The sequence below is a fragment of the Catharus ustulatus genome, chromosome 5 (genome assembly GCF_009819885.2).
Source record: "Catharus ustulatus isolate bCatUst1 chromosome 5, bCatUst1.pri.v2, whole genome shotgun sequence".
In the NCBI taxonomy this organism is placed as follows: Eukaryota; Metazoa; Chordata; class Aves; order Passeriformes; family Turdidae; genus Catharus; species Catharus ustulatus.
The window spans coordinates 47,693,567-47,713,092 of record NC_046225.1 but is presented as its reverse complement, the minus strand read 5'-3'; the positions used below and the strand labels follow the sequence as shown (position 1 = coordinate 47,713,092).

The window sequence follows — 19,526 nt, the reverse complement described above, 5'->3', positions numbered from 1 at the left end:
GACTCCCACCAAAACCCCAGCTACAAAACATAGGCTCTTGATGCCCCAGTGCAGCACGATAATGGGTGTACAAAGGAGCCTGGAGAGAAGTGATGTCCTTGTGCTGAGCACTTCCCAGCTGAGACCCGTGTCAGACAGCGACACAGCAGGATGTGTGCATCTGATCAGAGCCCCTCCAGCGGTGGGAGCAAGCAAAAGACAGTGACTCACACATTTCCTCTGCCTTAGACATCTTCTTCTTATCCTTGTGAGACCTAAAACTAAGGGAGCTATATACTCATTCCCAGCAGCAAGTAGGAACTTTATAGAGAATAACGGTGGGACATCAGTAAATTATCCAAGTTTTACTTTGTGGAGTAAAATATTTCAAAATAGAATACTCTGGATGCAGAAATTCTACAGATATTCTGAAATTCCTCCAAATCAGAGTGAGGACTTTTGAATTTGGTGGAGAAGTAAAAGCCTTCTGCAGAGAGTAAAGAAGGAAGGGCTGCTGTGCCTTCCCAACAAGCCAGGAAAGACTGCCTTGGTGCCATTTGGATACTTGAAATGGTCACTGTGTCCACAGCTGAAAGAGATACAGCTGCTGAGCTTCATCTCAGGCTTAAGTCTCCATAGAACTATTATCACATTTTTTCTAGGGTTTGATGAACAACTGACAAAAATATACCAGGAAAGCATAAAAATCTGTGAGAGTCAAGACATGGGTCTTTAGGGAGACAAGACAACCCAGCTTGCAGTGAGACCTTCAGATCCACCCTTCCCTTTGTACCCCCTCAGAGCAATTTCTTTTCATCTGCTGCTGAGGGATGCTTGCCTCTCATTTCCTTCAACTGTGACTGATATTGTGGATTTTAGGAAAAAGGTTTGCATTGTCAGAAGAAAAAAATTTTATATCCCTGTCATCAATGTAAAACACTAAAAATAGAAGCACTTATCCCAACGATTAACCAGAAAGAACACAATACACTGCATTTAAAAGAAAAGTGATATAAATCTCAACATCCATTTTGCATTAGCTGCATTGTCAGTATTGAATAACCTAGTGTCCAACCAAATGTAATTGGTTCAGTATGCTGTAGAAAACAAAAGAACATTGGTAATAGAGAAATAAAAACCTTTGGCTTACCTACAACTGCAACTATGTATATCACAGACTGGTAGCTTTCATCATCTATTTTAGCTTCGCAGAAGACCATGCCTGCATAGTTGATTAAATGACTGGGTATAGTGAAGCCTTTTTTATTATTCCAAGAAATGGATTTACCATCAGGCACAAATATCTTTTCTGGATATTTCTGTTTGGAATATTGATAAAACACATAGTCAGATTTCAAAAATCAAACAACCCTGAATTGTCACCTCCAGCATCTTCCGCAACTGCAGGGCTCCCACTTTAACATCCTAGGAATTAGTACATGCTTTGAGAGTGCAGTGCCATAGATGAGTACAGGTACAGCACTCATCCTTTAATTACCAGCTATAAAACTCATGAAGAAGCTCTTAAATGTATTTATACTTCAAACAACATATTTATGCCACAGTGATTTCATCTAACTCTTGAAAAAATACCAGGCTTTTTCCTTACCGCATGTAGAGATACATTGAGATTTGATACAGTTCCAAGGCACGGCACTACTACGGTTTTATTCTTAGTGATGTATACAATGCCAAGCTGATCACCAACTGAAGTCACAAACGGTGATCTGTAATCTAGAATAATATTCATTTGGTAAGTGGGTATTATTCATCACATGATTATGGAGAAAACTTATCCAGTTCTCTTTCCCTGTTTTTTCACAAGTCAGTTGTATTGTTTTCCATGTCATAAAGCACTGAAATAATGAGACTAAGTAGGGAAGATACATGTTTTTATAGACATCCCACATCCCAGATTTAGAATATCATTATTCTCAAAGCAGTTATCAGCAGCAGAGTGCACTTTGGAGAATGGCTTCCTGCTACAGCAGTGCTTTTGCTGACAAAAAACTAATTTACCCTAGTGTAACTTTCCTTGCTTAAGTATTACAGGAAATACCAGTTAAAAGTTGTGACATGTTACACTGACTACCCTGATGGCAGCATCCTTTTCAAAGTCAGACCAAAATACCAAACAAATAGATCCATGATATTATAAAACAAGCTAAGTCATGTACTTAATTACATTTCATTTCTCAAAATGGTAACTATAAGTTAACAATGAAGAGGAAACAGGATGCATATGGAAACAAGGGTGAAGCCATCAGTCCAAAAAGGCAGAGGCCTCAATGAATGCACTTATTGAAGCTGAGTGTATAACTGGAGGCTTTGGAGTGTCTGTGACACTCAGCTGAAAACTGAGCTCTTACAGCCTACATAGATTTCACCACCAGAGTCAGCAAATGTATGCAAGTTTGCGTTTTGAGGTTTGGGTAGTTTCGGGAGTTTTTTTTATGGTATCAGTACAAATCATACGTGGGATCGGATCTGTAATTTTTAACAAACATAAAATCTCTGTAATCCTCTCTCATATGAAACTCCTGCTGAGGTCAGTAATAGCTCGGCATTCATGAGGACAAGCTCAGAGCTCAGCAGAGATATGAATGCTAAATTCTGGGTGGAGAACAGCAGACCATGTACTGCATATGGCAGGTCAGCTCAGAATTATAGGTATACCTTTGTGTTGATGGCAACTAGCATACCTGAATTTAATTACTCAACATGAAAAAGAGAAAAACACTTCTTAGGATCAAAAACTCCAGGATTAATAAATTTTAACATCAAAACTGTTTTGAGACACTTTATTCCTTTTTTCTCTTGACTCTAGGGAAAGAGACACCTGAGAGCTGTGTAAGCACTTACCTTGAACATAGACATAAATGGTTGTAGCTGCCTGGTTGTCCCTGTAAAGGCACTTATAGTCCCCTGTGTCATTGCCAATAACTTTGCTCAGAGTAAGTGTCTTGCAGTAGGGGCCATCACTGCAGTCTGTCACGGAGATACGCCTCCCAGCATTGCTCTGCTTGCTTGGCCACGACCACTCCAGTGGTCTCTGACCGCTGGGGAAGTAAATGTTAGAGGAGCAGACACTTCTGATACAAACCCCAGCCCCACCAGTCTCTGTGGCTATGGAGTAAGGGGCTTCACCCCCTTACACAGAGAGAGTGCCAAACCATACAGGACAAATTCACATACACAATCTATTGTTAACAGCTACAAGGAAGCTACTTGAGATTTACATTCTGCTGAATCTAAGTGACAAAGCACCCCAAGAGAGCACTGAGAGTACAACTCATCAGCAGGGTCCACAAGGACACAGCCAATGCTCCCTCCTCCCAGCCATCCAACATTCCCTAGCCTTCTCATGCTGCAACCCTCACACATAATTTCTAAAACTTCTCAGGGAAAAGTGAAGCAGAAGGCACAAAGGGAGTGGAGAGAAAACTGGAGGCATCACATCAAATGAGATTCTGTGCAAAAGCTCACTACATAAATCATCAATCATCAAAATCATGCTGAACAGCTTTGTCCTTACCTGCAAGTAATATTTAGTGTGTTGTTTGCCATTATTGTGAGGACATCTTTTTGGATGCTAAGGGTTGGCTGATCCAGAGAAATAAATAAACCTGCAAAAGCATATATGAAACCCCTCAAATAAACCAAATAAAAAAAGTAGATGCTACTCAGTCAGAAAAGTATTATGTACAGGAATACACAGCAGGTTTTAAGTGGACACTTTCACATCACCTATTTAGCAGCAAAGGGTAAATCATGATTTTTCACACATCCCAAAAAGTTAAAAAATTCTGTCATAACAGGAAGCAAAGGCAGATGGTCAGGAGCTAGCTGCAGAGCACTACAATTCAGCCAGCCAGGGTGGAGTTCCTGTTTTCTTGCATTGCCAACTTCAAGGTCTAACAAGAGGATGTGGGACATTGAAATGAAGTGAACCTTCATCTGATGATCTCACTCCCTTGGGGATTACCAACTTTTCTTATAATAAATTGAATATACTTCTTTGAGATTACCCATCAATGAATTACTCAAAGAAACTATTTCACAGTTCGTCACAAATTTGAGATCCCATGAATTTATTTGATGCCATGATTTTTTAAGTTTATCTCCTTCTTCCTAAGCTTAGGTAAAGCTGTATTAGTACCGGGCTATGGCACAGCGCTCGCATCGCACCCACTGGCGCTTGTGAGCGCTCTGATCTGGGTGCTAGTGCTTGCTCTGAGGCGTCAGCCCAGCTTGTGCAACATCTGGGAGTAGCACAGCGAGAGATTTTCAGCCTTCCCCAGCTGCTGCCATCACCTTCAGGAATCCCTCCTCAGCGGGCCGAGCCGCAGCCCCAGCCGTGACAGCTCGGCCGGCTTCAAAGGGCAACGAGAAAGCGTGGCCAGACCGGGACATTCCCAGCGTCGCTAGCGTTTCCTCGGGCTTTAATCGCTTGCATTCCGAGCAGGTTCTCCGCTGATGACAGGTTCCCCGCGTTTGGCTCCAGGGACATTTTGCCCTCGGAAACAACAGCTGATGGAGCCAAGCGAGCAGGACACCGTGCCGCGGCAGGCAGCGCTCTCCGACGGGCCAGCACCAGCCGGCCGGACAGGAGAGGCCAAGAGGACAGCGCAGGAGGGCTCGGCAAGCCCGCAGTGCTCCGTCCCACCGGGACTCGCACTGCCTCCCCGCTCCAGCAGCCCCGACAAACCCACGGGAAAGCCAAACCCACGGGAAAGCCAAACCCACGGGAAAGCCAAACCCGGGCATCCCCGCGCCCCGCTCCTCGGGGTCCCGCCGGGCTCCCCGACACACCGGGGCTCCCCAGGGCTTACCGGGAGCCAGGCACAGCAGGACCGCCAGCAGCCGCGCCGCGCCGAGCTCCATCCCGCGGCCGCCGGGGCTGCGAACCCTCTGCCCGACGGCACCCGCGCCTCGTCCAGCCGAGCCGAGCCGAGCCGAGCCGAGCCGAGCCGAGCTGAGCTGAGCCGAGCCGAGCTGAGCCGAGCCGAGCTGAGCCGAGCCGAGCCGAGCCGCTCCGCACGCCCCGCACCGCCCGGCGGGGATGCGGGACCCCGGCGAGCGGCGCCGCCCCTCTTGTGCCTGGGGCGGGTCCGGGGCCGATCCCCCGCCCTTCCAGCACGATCCCGCCCCCAGTCCCGGCCCCAGGGCCCCCCTGCGCATCCCGCCGGGATGCTCCCCTTCGGACGGGCACCAGGAGCTGTCCCTCTTCCCTGCCCGGCGACAGAAGGGCCTCAGCAGTAAAATTCGGCATCGTCTGACGCTTCATCATGCTTTTTTGGGGTTTCTTAAAATCCCCCCGACAGAAAAAAATCCTGAAGTAGCCATATGAGGTACTACCAGTGAGACACAGCCATGTTCCTGCTGGAGCGGCTGCACTGAAGTGTCTGGCAGCATCAGTGCTGAGTTCATAAGGAGGAGTCCCCTGACCATGGAGCATGTACCCAACCACCCCAACCGGCCACATCCCAGCTGATGGGATCCAACAAGTGCCTGCCACAGCTGCCCTTCCCACCCGCCAGCATTCACAGCCTGCTCTCCGTGGGATGCTCCCAGGGCAGTAGCCATTGCACTCTCACACCGAGTGTTTGAGTTATTTTAACAAAAATTAACCCCCCTCCCCAAACAGAACTATATCTTTTAATCCAAATTATTAACTAGTGACTGTTAAAGAGAAGTTTGCGAGGTAGTCCTTCGGGAAAAATAAACACGCAGTCGTCATTTAATGCGTTATCCATGCGCACAATATACAACCTCTAGGGGAGACAGATCAGTAGAGAGAGGTATGTAGAAAAACAGGTAGATAAACAGGTAATCAGATAGAAACACACTGTACAGCTGTGTACATAACAGCTGTGTACATAACTGTGCATACATAAACATATGTGTACCTCTACATGCTACCTTTTCCTCTTTCCCTGCAAATCTGCATGGGAGCTTGTCCACAAATGACTAAGTTAATGAAGCAGCGATTTTATTTTGCATGCAATGCAATTCCAGCTGTTTTACTGTATTGGGGAAAGAGTGTAATTTCCTTTGAAATTACACCCCTGTTGCTCACAGAAAGATAGAGGGAATTGGAGAAGCCAAAGTTTTCCTAGAGATCAAATAAAATCCATGAAAAGTCAAGTAAGACTCACGTGATTCAAGTGGCAGCAAGTCAGCATCATGCAAATAAAAACTCCACTTGCTATTCTTATGAGCTCTTAAACCAGAATATTGGCAGCCCTCATTAATACCCCACCTCCATCATACTGAGGGTCAGGTCATTGGTATTGCTGAATGATTTGGGGAACTCTGTCAGTGAGTTCAACTACTGACCTTGCAGAAACTAGGCTGCCTGTAAGGTTTCTGTGCTAGCGACAGATACTTAGTGAAAACCAAAGGTACCTACTGCTAAAAAAGCCAGTTTTGGTAACTTTATTTGTGGTGATGCTGGTTTTGTTGGGTTTGAATACAAAGAGAAAGAATTTGATAAGTGTTGGATGACCTGCAAGAAGGGTTTGCCTCAAAAGCAGTTTAGGTAATCAGCAAAGAAAATTAAATTATAGGGGTAAGTTAAAAACTATTTACATGAAATTGTTACAGGATCCATAGAAAACAGTAGAATAATTGGCAGTTCACTTTAATGTTTTCTGCATTCCTACTTGAGCTTCCAAAATGCAGCTGTAGAAAATATTGATTTTAATAAGCAACTTTTCTAAAACTTAATCAGCTGATGTGCTGCTACAGCTTACTGCAATACCACTTGGGCTCTGTTTTCATGCACAGTCATGACTATTAAGTGAGTGGTTTGGAAGAAGCGGCTGCTTTCATTGTTGAAAATTATTGTGATGCCTGAGCTTTATGGAAACAAATGCCTACTGTTGGCTCATGGCACATCTAAACCAAGATAGATGAATGCTAGCCCTCTACAGGCCCTTTGGCATTTGCCATGTCCCCTGCCTCCTTCCCTACAGCATCCTGAGAGAGGGAAGTACAGAGAGGAGCTGACCCTTCAAACACAAACCTGGTGAGTGCACACATCAGGCAGAGCAGCTGGCAGCAAGGAGCTTGCATGTTGTGACTGTAGTTCATCCACACGGAACTCTGCATTTCAAATGCACAAATTGTTTTTGTCTTCCTGAGTGATCCCAGTGAGGTCTCAGTTGTTACACTGTGCTTCCTAAATGGGACACATCAGTATAAGCTTGGTAACTAGAACAATCCTGCAGGAACTGCTGCTTCAGTGCATGAATTGCCATCCCTGTAGTACCAGGGATGTTTGTGGTACCAATGAGAACAAGAAGGCAACTTCTTTGAATGGAGCCCTAACCCTGTAAACGTTTAAGCACAAAAGTGACTTTATTCAACAAGAGTCATTCAACACATGCAGGACTTTTCATCTGATTCAAATTACAGTAGTTTCACGAATACAAGCCGCACGGATTATAAGCCGCACCCCCGGTGCCTCGACAATGTTGCTGTCTTTGTCAATAGATAAGCCGCACCCCGAATATTAGCCGCACTTTCGTTCGTCGCGAGAATCCGTGCGCAGCTTTCACAAATTGGCCAATTAGTAACAGGATCGCGGCATAGCGGGCTTTACTGGCTCGGGGCGGGGCCAGGAAGGCTCGGCCCGCTCATGGTTGCCGACGGGGCCGGGTGGCCCAGCTCAGCGCCACGGCTCGGCGGGGCTGGCCGGGTGGTGCTGCCGCCGCCGCCGGGCTCGCTGGCCCCCCTCTCCCGTCAGCACCGCCCCGCTGCCGCGTTCGCTCGCCCGGCTGGCAGGGCTGCTGCCGCCGGGCTCGCCGCCCGCCCCGCTGCCGCTTTCGCTCGCCCTGCGCCGCGCCTCGCGAGCGCCGTGCCTCGCGAGCGCCGCGCCCGCCCCGCGGCGCCGGCGCTTCGCTCGCGGCGGCGGCGCTTCCGCGAGCGGCGGCGCTTCGCTCGCGGCGGCGGCGCTTCGCTCGCGGCGGCGGCAATTCCGCGAGCGGCGGCGGCGCTTCGCGAGCGGCGGCGGCGCTTCCGCGAGCGGCGGCGGCGCTTCGCTCGCGGCGGCGGCGCTTCCGCTCGCGGCGGCGGCGCTTCGCGAGCGGCGACGGCGCTTCCGCGAGCGGCGGCGGCGCTTCGCTCGCGGCGGCGGCGCTTCCGCGAGCGGCGGCGGCGCTTCGCTCGCGGCGGCGGCGCTTCGCTCGCGGCGGCGGCGCTTCCGTGAGCGGCGGCGGCGCTTCGCTCGCGGCGGCGGCGCTTCGCTCGCCGCGGCGGCGCTTCGCTCGCGGCGGCGGCGCTTCCGCTCGCGGCGGCGGCGCTTCGCTCGCGGCGGCGGCGCTTCCGCGAGCGGCGGCGCTTCGCTCGCGGCGGCGGCAATTCCGCGAGCGGCGGCGGCGCTTCGCTCGCGGCGGCGGCGCTTCCGCGAGCGGCGGCGGCGCTTCCGCTCGCGGCGGCGGCGCTTCGCGAGCGGCGACGGCGCTTCCGCGAGCGGCGGCGGCGCTTCGCTCGCGGCGGCGGCGCTTCGCTCGCGGCGGCGGCGCTTCCGCGAGCGGCGGCGGCGCTTCGCTCGCGGCGGCGGCGCTTCCGCGAGCGGCGGCGCTTCGCTCGCGGCGGCGGCGCTTCGCTCGCGGCGGCGGCGCTTCCGCTCGCGGCGGCGGCGCTTCGCTCGCGGCGGCGGCGCTTCCGTGAGCGGCGGCGGCGCTTCGCTCGCGGCGGCGGCGCTTCGCTCGCCGCGGCGGCGCTTCGCTCGCGGCGGCGGCGCTTCCGCTCGCGGCGGCGGCGCTTCGCTCGCGGCGGCGGCGCTTCGCTCGCGGCGGCGGCAATTCCGCGAGCGGCGGCGGCGCTTCGCTCGCGGCGGCGGCGCTTCCGCGAGCGGCGGCGGCGCTTCCGCTCGCGGCGGCGGCGCTTCGCGAGCGGCGACGGCGCTTCCGCGAGCGGCGGCGGCGCTTCGCTCGCGGCGGCGGCGCTTCGCTCGCGGCGGCGGCGCTTCCGCGAGCGGCGGCGGCGCTTCGCTCGCGGCGGCGGCGCTTCCGCGAGCGGCGGCGCTTCGCTCGCGGCGGCGGCGCTTCGCTCGCGGCGGCGGCGCTTCCGCTCGCGGCGGCGGCGCTTCGCTCGCGGCGGCGGCGCTTCCGTGAGCGGCGGCGGCGCTTCGCTCGCGGCGGCGGCGCTTCGCTCGCCGCGGCGGCGCTTCGCTCGCGGCGGCGGCGCTTCCGCTCGCGGCGGCGGCGCTTCGCTCGCGGCGGCGGCGCTTCCGCTCGCGGCGGCGGCGCTTCGCGAGCGGCGGCGGCGCTTCCGCGAGCGGCGGCGGCGCTTCGCTCGCCGCGGCGGCGCTTCGCTCGCCGCGGCGGCGCTTCCGCGAGCGGCGGCGCTTCCGTGAGCGGCGGCGGCGCTTCGCTCGCGGCGGCGGCGCTTCCGGGAGCGGCGGCGGCGCTTCGCGAGCGGCGGCGGCGCTTTGCTCGCGGCGGCGGCGCTTCGCGAGCGCCGCTTTCGCTCGCCCCGCCGGCAGGGCTGCCGCCGCCGCCACCAGGCTCGCCGGCCGCCCCCTCCCGTCTGCACCGCCGCCGCGTTTCCTCGCCCTGGCCGGCACTGCAGGCCCCCGCACCGCCGGGCTCCCCCACGCTGCTGGCCCCGATTCTGCTGGGCTTCCCCCGCTGCCAGGCAGCCCCCGCACCGCCGGCCTTCCTGCTTCTGCCATGCTCCCCTGCACTGCTAGCCCCAGTTCTCCCAGGCTCCCCCGCCCTGCTGGCCCGGTCTCTGCCGCCCCCCTGCCCCGCCCTGCTGGCTCAGGCTCAGCCGCCCGCCCCCACACTGCTGGCCCCGCCTCTGCCAGGCTTTCCCACCTCTGCCGGGGCCGGCCGGGCTCCAGCTTGGCTTGGGGCTGCCGCGGGCTCTCACTTCCGTGTTGGCAGCTTTTAGAATTTTGTTAATAGATTAGCCGCCCCGGAATATTAGCCGCACTTCCGGGTTTCCACCAAATTTTTGGTCAAATTGGTGCGGCTTGTATTCGTGAAATTACTGTACTTCTATGGTGTTGGTGAGACTAATCCTCTAGGAAGATCAAATAAAAACTAGAGTCAAGTATCACCAAAAATGGTAGATGTTTGGGGAAAGTGGGAATTGGAAAAGATGCGACGTGACTTTACATGATCTATGATGTCATATGTACTTCACTAAACTGATTTTTCTATTTTGAGCTTCAGTGGGACTTTTGCAAGTGGATTTTCACTGGAAGATGTCATGGGGAACCTCTGAGAGAAAAATCAGAGCACAGAAGAAAGACAGTCACCTAAAATCAAAGTGAAAAATTCATGTAAATATATTGCTGCTGTGATAGCTATGGGACACAGATGTCTAGTTACAAAATCAAAACCCCAGTGGTTTAAGGGATGACAGCTTTCTCATCCAGCCTTTTAGGCTGTGATCTCTGTGTCATCCTTCAGAGTATCTAGCACAGTCCCAATTGCACCAGGTACTATCAGTGCTGAACCACAGGAATCTAGTGAGAGAAGCCAAACATTAATGTAGTTCATTGAGTACAGGATGGGATTTCCTCCCTCTCCAGAGACAGTGTGAATGTGGAAAACTTCCTGGGATCTACATCCAGCCTGCAACGGCTTCTAAAGATACTCTACTCTCTGTCTCAGGATTCTCACCTGCCTTGAATAACAGGAAAACCCAGCAAGACTTTTAAAATCTGTCTTACTTCAAAAAAGTGCCTCTGCCTTGGCCAGACAATAAAAACACAGAAACGTGGGGCTAGAAGAATATCCATGAAACTTCAGCCATCCTGCCACACCGAGCAGATCTCAGTCCAGCATGAGACCAGACCTGGGGAGTTGTGGAAGAATTGGTGACTGACAGACCGAATGCAGTCAAATCCTGTGCACCATCCCATGCTTCATCAGATGGACTCCCAGTCCACACAGCATCTCCTGGAGTTCCATTCTGAAACCAGTGTGTTCCCAGTTCCTTGACTCATCTTCCTCCTCCCCTGCAGCCTCTTTGTACTGCAACCCGCCAGCTCCGTGTCCATGAGCGGTCCCTGGGAATGGTCTGAGCAATGGGAGGGGGCACCCAGCCTTGCCTTGGCCAAACAGGGATGGCGAGCCTTTGTTTGTGCATCTGCTCCTCGGATCGCCAGCAGCTCATGGAAAACAAGACACAAAGAAGCAGCAGAGGAACCGGACAAGCCCCCTCCCGTCTCCTCCCGGACCTGTCACGATTCCCCCCCGTCCGGACAGAGGCCAGAGCAGCAGCAGCGGAGGGCCCTTTGTTTGCTCAATTATTCAAATAACAACCTGGGGGGAGATAAGGGCTGGCCCTGGCAGCACCGATTATGTGCTTTCCTGCTCCTGCAGCTCAACAAGTTTGCAAGGGGTCAGCATCCCATGCAGAACACATCTGGAATGCGGCAGCCAGCAGCTGTACGGCCTTCCAAGCACACCCCTGTGCTACGGCTGCAGCACTTCAGCATCTAATGCAGGAGTGGATGCTCCCTTCAGCTCTGTCCACATTGCAGATGCACCACTGCAGCCCTGGCCCTAGCTCCCATCAGACGTGCATCCCCAGCACACTGATAAACTCTGGTGAGGCAACCGCGGAAGTACATGCAAGATGCCACTTCAGAAAATGAGATGGCATTCAGGTAAATGGCATGCAAGATCAGAAATATATTTACCACCATATATGCTTCATGTGTAGACCTCACAAAACATGTTGGTTTGCAAGGGGCATTGCAAAGGACAAATTCTAACCTTCCAGCTAGAAGTGAAATAATAATTGTCTCAGGTGAGAACAGATGTGGAAGTAGGAATGAGATGGCATAAACCCACCAATTTTCAGACAGAGTTGCCTAAAGGTTGAGGTTTAAATGCTCCTATTTTTAGAGTATGCCAAAAATTTTGATATCTTTGCTGGCATCTAGGGATGTTTGCTTTGTATTTGGCTTTGTCCATCTACAAACAGGAGGTGTGAGTTTGGTGTGCATGGACATCCCCAAAGCAGCTTTCTTCTAGCTTGGCTGGATGCTGATGGTACCAAAATGCAAGGAGCAGGTTCACTGCAGTCAAGCCCCAGACTAATCTAAAGAGCCTTGGATATGTCTCTCCACTCCTAGGCATGTAATTATGATTTGAGGCATGTGGAATTTTGGGAACACACCTTTGAAAAACTAATTTTATGTCATTGTTTATTTACTTTTCATCCTAAAACTCTGCATAATTACTCCAGCCAGTAGAACAGGGTCCTACACATCCTTCATTCAAGGATTTGTTCCTTTTTTTTACCCTATCCAATCGTTTTTTCCCGGCAAGGGCTTTTTGGAGAAGGGAGAAATGCCTTCATTGTTTATGTGGCTGAAGTCTATGGATTCTCTGTAGCTAGCAGCAGGAAGCAGTTTTGAAGCATCACTTTCTGAGCAGGAAGCAGAGGGTGTCTGGGGCCCCTGGTCAGTTTGGCTAATGGATGGGCAACTGGTGACAGGGATAAGCTGCAGATTCTTACAATGAAGTGGCATGCAATATTTTCTCCTTGTTAGATTTGTGGGGTTTTTTTTCATTCTTTCCCCCCACCCCCTTGATTTTTCTTTTTCCTTTTTGGGGCTAAAAGTTGAAAGTCTCTAAATAAAGTCTCAAAGCCTAGGTTGAAAAAGCTGCTGGAGAAGGACAAAATCCTTTTTTCTGTTAGTTGCCTGGTGCAGCATGTTTTCACTGCATCCCCACTTGTGAAGAGATTTTCATTCACAAGAATATTGTCACCTCCATACTGCAGGAAAGGAAAGCAGTATCCTTAGGCACTTTGTCCAAATGGCTGTGTTTTTATGTGAATTCCTTTAATATTCACTGAAGGAAAACAAGGGAGCAAGTATCACACCACTCACAGAGAAGGTCCTGGAGCAAAGACCTGGATTCTGGACCATGTGCCTGCAGATATGTAAGGAGTTTGTTTGATGTGGAACTGCACCATCAGGAAACCTGAAATTGTCCCCTGTATTGGCATGGTGTCTGAGGCTTTCTTGTGACACAATGCCAGGCCTCCCACACAGATATGTGTTACTGGCTTTTTTTATAAAATTGAAAAAAATTATGCATGTATCTGGCAGGGAGCCAGCCAATCCAGCACATTCCTACAAGTTGTTATTGTGTTAGGGATAGAAGCAATTCACCCCAGCTCCCAGGGTGTTTGTGTGTCCCATACTGCATAAGGAAAAATCTGATGGGTTTTTGTGTTTTGGTTTTGTGTTGTTTGTAGCACTTTTGTGTTATGGAGGTGCCTCAGTGTCTGCTAAGGGTTTTGTCATATTGCAGTCTTTCACTGGTGAGCACTCTAACCACATGTCTCTCCTACACCTTAGCACTTTTTAAATGAAATAAATATGGACCTAGTATCTTAGAGACATTTAACCACCATCACATTTGCTTGAAACTAGCAGAAGTTTAAAAATTACGAGTCAAGTAGAAGAAAAAGTAAACAGACGGACATAAAAAGTGATTAGTAAGTACTATTTCCCCAGTCTAAAATTTACTGGTCACAGCAACTGGAAAAAACTGCCAGCACTTCATAGGACAGCATTAAGAGTTGAAACCGGAGGAAACTCAAAGGAGAGCAAAAGGCTGTCAGGAACTGTGGAAACTCAGCCTACAACGAAAGGCTGACAGATCTGAGACTGTACAATCTTGAAGAAGAGGAGACCAGACAGACAGGCATGATAACAACCTTCCAGTGGGGACAGGCTGGAGGTCTCTGATCGATTATCCTTATAGTCACCGAAGGTAAAAGAGGAAATAATCAGTCTCATTTTCTGGACAGAAGATTTATCTCAGATACTAGGATGCATTTTCTGATTTTTCAGGGCAATTAAGCACTGAATAGAGTTGTTTGGAGAGTCTGGGACTGACTTCAATTGAGGTATTTCAGATCAGGTCTGTCAGGTCTTTGTAAGGGATGAAATGTAATTCTAATTTACAATTAAAGTCAGTATTAGAGAGTCTTCTCAGTTTTATTCAGGTCACGGGTATTCATAATTAATTAGAATACCCTTTGTGGTTTCCCATTCTTTAATAAAACAGCCCAAAATTAAGTACAGTAATTTCACGATTATAAGACACACCTGATTATAAGCCTCACTTCCGGGTGTCGGCAACTGTCTTGGGTTACAATACAGAGTGGTAAAAGGTATCTATTCTATCACCATCTGTTGAGGGTGGGGGCAGTGATCCTTATTTCAACTGCAGATATTCTGCTAATGGGCCATCCATTGAAACCAGGCAGGGCATTGTTCTTTATCTTTTCACAACCCATCCTTCCTCCAGCGAGTCATTTTCTGCTAATGGCCCATTGAGTCCCACTGTGGGACTGATAAAATTACTGCATCCCATTGGAAGTTGCTCCAGCCAGGGGGAAGAGCCCAACATTTCTTACCAAGATAAAAACAGAGACACTAAGGTAGCCCCTTTCTCCACTGGACTCCAGAGGAAAACTGGATTCCTCCACATCACCACTGGACCTTTAGAGGGAAACTGCACCTTCTACAGGAGCACTGCTTCAACTGAATCACATCTGTCACTGCAGGAGGACTGTAACCACCATTTAATGGGACTGCTACCAACACCCTGCCTGACGGGGTGTCAGGTTGTACTCTGACTTTGTCAGGGTTTGGAGTTTGTTTCTTTGTAGTACTGTATTTCTATTTTAATTTCCCTAGAAAAGAACTGTTATTCCTAATTCCCATATCTTTGCCTGAAAGCTCCTTGATTTCAAAATTATAATAATTTGGAGGGAGGGGGTTTACATTCTCCATTTCAAAGAGAAGCTCCTGCCTTTCTCAGCAGACACCTGTCCTCCAAACTAAAACAGCAACTTTCCATTATTTGTCCATATATAAGGCACACCTGATTATAAGCTGCACTTCCGAGTTCAGACCAAAATTTTAGTCAAAATGGTGCAGCTTATAGTCGTGAAATTACTGTACTTCTTTATTGGGTCAAGTGTAATATTTCATCCAGCCAACAACATATCAGCATTCTTTTTCGGCTAGAAGAACTAATGTGACCAGTTTGAGTTGATACCTCTTCTACACCTTTTTCTTGGAGGGTGTCTTGAAGTGACTGGATTTCATCTCATTTTTTGTGTGTTCAGCAGCACAACTGAAAAAATCCAAAACCACCCAACCTCCAAACCATTACTGACATCACCCTTCTTCTAGCTTCCAGGAACTCCTGGGAGATGTCTGAGGACAAACATTGGGGAGGACTTCTGAAATGTGTCAACTGTTGCCAAAGTTCAAGCAGAGTTTTATAGTGATGGCTCAAAATTGCATCAAATGACTTCCCCAAATCAGAGCCAATGGCACAGAGCATTTCCCAACTAATGCTTCCTAGAACACTTAAACTGCATTTGGGAAAACTTCCAAATTGGTTCCTTCTAGATAATCATTTTGATTTCCAAGTATCTTCACAGTCAGGATTACTAAATAGTAATTGTATTATGGAACATAATGTAGGGACTTTAGAACACAAACAACTTTAAGATCCACAAAAGACACAGCAAGGGCTCCTACAGATACAGGAGGGATGTCCATCACTCTACCATTCCTCTAAAGACTTTTTTGGGTACTGGCACACCTGGGTCTCACAGTCCCTCTGAAGAAAGAACTATATTTATCTCAATATTGAGGAACCCATGTTTTTACAGTCAAAAGTTATTTGCACAGCAGATAACTTAAATTCAATTAAACCCTTTAAAGTTGTAATATGGGAGTTGGTTTTTAACACCTATGTCTCAAAAGACTTTTCTTACAAGTTTGGTGTGAAAGTTCATCACAACTAATTGTGTCTTTCCATGTTAATATTTTTCTTTGTTTTACTTCATACTCATTTTAATGAGATAATGGCCATCATTTGTGCCAAAGAAAAGATCTATTCCACTTCTGTGTAAGTTCATTTTCTGTTCAGGCTTCCCTTCCAGGACACAAATCAGTCAGGTTTGAAAAGGAACAGGGAGAGTATCACAGCTTCTTTGCTGATCAAAGTACTCTCTTTACAGGGGTACAAATCATGTTTCAACAGTCTGGGGAAGCAGACTACCTCAGTTCTCACAATTGAATTCTTTACTCCAAAGCCAGAAAACCTAACCCAAAGCTCTGTTTTCTATGTACAGTAATTTCACGAATACAAGCCACAGCAATTTGACAAAAATTTTGGTGGAAGCCCCGAAGTGCGGCTAATGGTCGGGGGTGGCTAATATGTGAATAATTTTCTGACATTTACAACCCCAGACGTGCCAGCCAGGGCGCTGAGCCGAGCACCTGCCAGCAAAAGCCGGCATTCCGCGATTGTTACAGTGTTACTGTGTTGCCATGGCTCCCTGCAGGCAGCATGGGGGGCGGGGAGAGAGGCGGGAGAGCTCTCTTCCCTCCTCTGCCGCAGCCCAGGGGAAGACGGGTGGGGGGGTGCGCCGCCATTGCCGCGGCCCGGGGAGGACGGGGGGGGCACGCCACCATTGCCGCGGCTCGGAGAGGAGCGAGGGGGGGGGCGCCGCCATTGCCGCGGCCCAGGGAGGATGGGGGGGGGCACGCCGCCATTGCCGCGGCTCGGGGAGGATGGGGGGGGGGGCGCGCCGCCATTGCTGCGGCCCGGGGAGGAGGAGGGGTGCTCTGCCCCCGCCCTCCGCCACCGTGGCGGGAGCAGGGGGTGCTCTGTGCCCGGCCAGCACCGCGGCGTGAGCAGGGCCAGGGCGAGCGAACCCAGAGGCAGCGGCCAGCCCCGAGTGTCAGCGCCGGGCTGGGCCACCTGGCCCTGTCAGCAGCCCCTAGCGGGCCGAGCCTGCACAGCCTTAGTTGAGCCAGTAAACCCCGCCCTCCCACGGTTCTGTTACTATTTGGCAACTTTGTTGCACGCGGGTCCTCGCTGCAAACGACAGAGCGGCTTATATTCAGGTGCGGCTTATTTATGGACAAAAACCAAAATATTTGCCAACACCCAGAGATGCGGCTTATACTCAGTGTGGCTTGTATTCGTGAATTTTACTGTATTTTACCTTTGTGAACAAGTTGACTGATTGATTACAGTAATTTCACGGCCATAAGGTGCACCGGACTATAAGGCACAGCCCCTGGGAATCGGCAAAATCTTTGTAGATCATATGAGGTACACCAGACTATAAGGCACACTTTTTCTTTGCAGCGAGGCTCCGCCCCCAGCTCCCCCCGCACGGTTTCTGGCTGAGGCCCCGCCTCAACCCGGCAGCCATTGGCCCCCGGGCCCGCCTGTACCCGGCAGGGGCGGTGCCACAGGCCCCCGAGCCCGCCTTCACCAGGCAGCCATGGGCCCCCGGGACTGCCTGGACCCGGGAGCGGGGGTGCTGCGGGCCCCCTGGCCCGCCTTCACTCGGCAGCCATGGGCCCGCAGGCCCACCTCCACCCAACAGAGGCGGTGCCGTGGGCCCCCTGGGCCCACCTCCACCTGGCTGCCGCGGCACTACCGGCTCCCGCCATGGCTCACAGCTCACACTTCCGGGTAGGCAAATTTCGCAACTTTGTCCGTCAGATAAGGCACACCAGACTATAAGGCGCACTTCCGGGTTCGAGGGAAAATTTTAGTCAAAAGGGTGCGCCTTATAGTCATGAAATTACTGTACACTCTTTTTAATCATCTATTTTCTCACATCTCTCATCCAAGAAGAAAATCATAGCAAATATTGTACACTTCCTCATTGTTTTCTGATGTGGTTGTAGCAAAATGAATCCTCTGAACATTTAGTAACTGATGTGTGGCAATGTGGGACCAGAAGAAAAGCATCAACAGGAAGGGAAAGGAAGCGACCAGGCACTGACTCTATTCTTCACTGGGTTTGTCTCACCAAAGGTTGTCACCAACCAAAGGTTAAAAAATATATTCCACATTGTTTTCTGGAGGGGGACGCCCAAACCAACCAGGCACAAAATTCACAGAATAATCATTAAGGACAAAAGGAAATATTAGGACATGTAGTCTGACCTTTGCAAACCACAGGCAGTAAAGGGAGCCTACTGGGACACAATGCTTCATTACTGAAGTACAAATTCTACTAGTAGAGAAGAGGAATATTTACTAGAAGCTTGAGCCTGGCTGAAGCTAGAGCCAGACAATTAATAGCAGTTGAAGGGCTCAGAGCCTGCACTTTATTCAGGAGGATTCTAGGATCATGTATAATAGCAACCTTAGCACTGTGTTGAGATTATTCTAAAAAGACGAACTATGTAATCATATATATGGGAGCTATAAAATATATATATATATGTACTTTGTGAGAGGTCAGGAATATTTCTGGAATTCTACTAGCATAACATTTACTAATTACACAGTAAACATAGCTGATAAGCCTTTTGAAATAATTTCATTTCACTGAATTGCTGATTCAGTGCTTGTACTACATTACCATTCCCACCCTTTCAGCTGCGGGAGTCACCAAGGTGACCCTTCCTTATAACACTCGTAGCAAGCAATGAGGACACATTTTTCCTCCTGCCCAGACTCAGAAGGAGCTGATTTAGTCTAACAGTGCCAAGGAAACAATAAAGAAAGCACAGAATCTCAGGAGAGGCTGAAGGGTTTCCTAGAGAACCATCCTGCAGCTGAGGGAGCAGTCAGGGAAAGAGCCCAGCTGTGTTCCTTTCCACAGGCAGCATCACATTTTCCAGGCAAGCCCTGGATACAGAACACCACAGACTGGGAAAACTGATCCACAGGAGACTGCCTGGTGGAGGCTGCCAGGCTGTCCTCTGGGGCACTGCTTTCTCTGCAGAGGTTATAATTCAGTGGTAGAGTTTTCAGCTGAGACCAGCAGTGAAATCCTGGGCAATGCAGAAGAAGTGAGGTGGGAATTGTGACTCCAAGAACGACATGGTGCAAACTACACAGGTGCTGATGTAGATAGAGATGCCAAAGCTCCAGGCTTAAATTGGTAGGAAGGCTTTTTTCCTGAAGCCACAACTATCAGCATTAGAAATGAGAAAGCAACCATTTGGGTGAAAAGGGTGAAAACCTTATGCAAGTGCCATGGACCTCAGATTATCTGGTTTTGATCTTTTGTCCATAAAATGCCACAGGATGTGAGTCAGCAGGAATTCTCCACAAGCCTGAGATTAGATCTTTATTGTAGGAAATACTATGCCAATGCTGAAGTGTTGGCACCACACACGACACACCTCCTTATTCTTTGACATCTGCAGACTGTCATGTGCCAAGAAAAAGGTAACTGAGCAGTTCAAGGAAGGAAGACATTGAAATCAGGGTCACTGATATTAGCCGAGAACACTTATTTTATGTCAGACTTAGAAATACAGGAATATTTGATTTATAAAGGGTGAGAATCTAAGCATAAAATTATCATTTCTGAATTCTTAAAAATCACAATTTTTTTTAGCCCAAGAAATATAGCAACAGGTGTCAGTGAAGAACAAATCTGTCTAATGTCCACAGATTCATGAACAGTCACTATGTAGGAATAAGCCTCTGTCTCTTCATTCCTTTCCTTCTGCCTCATTTATAATGTTATTTACGGTGTTCACACGGTTTAACTGT

At 49.9% G+C, this 19,526-nt stretch overlaps 1 protein-coding gene across 1 annotated transcript in view; it reads right to left on the bottom strand.

The window, feature by feature from the left end:
- The window catches only part of KDR (kinase insert domain receptor), a 30,320-nt gene extending 25,417 nt beyond the window's left edge, over positions 1-4,903 (bottom strand). Inside the window, exons 1-5 of the mRNA XM_033061202.2 lie at positions 4,812-4,903; positions 3,515-3,605; positions 2,842-3,038; positions 1,589-1,713; positions 1,130-1,298 (exon numbers count right to left, since the gene is read on the bottom strand). Of these exons, the coding sequence (XP_032917093.1) occupies positions 1,130-1,298; positions 1,589-1,713; positions 2,842-3,038; positions 3,515-3,605; positions 4,812-4,863 (634 nt within the window). The 5' untranslated portion in view covers positions 4,864-4,903. The remainder of the gene's footprint in view (positions 1-1,129; positions 1,299-1,588; positions 1,714-2,841; positions 3,039-3,514; positions 3,606-4,811) is intronic.
- Between the last annotated feature and the right edge of the window lie 14,623 nt (positions 4,904-19,526).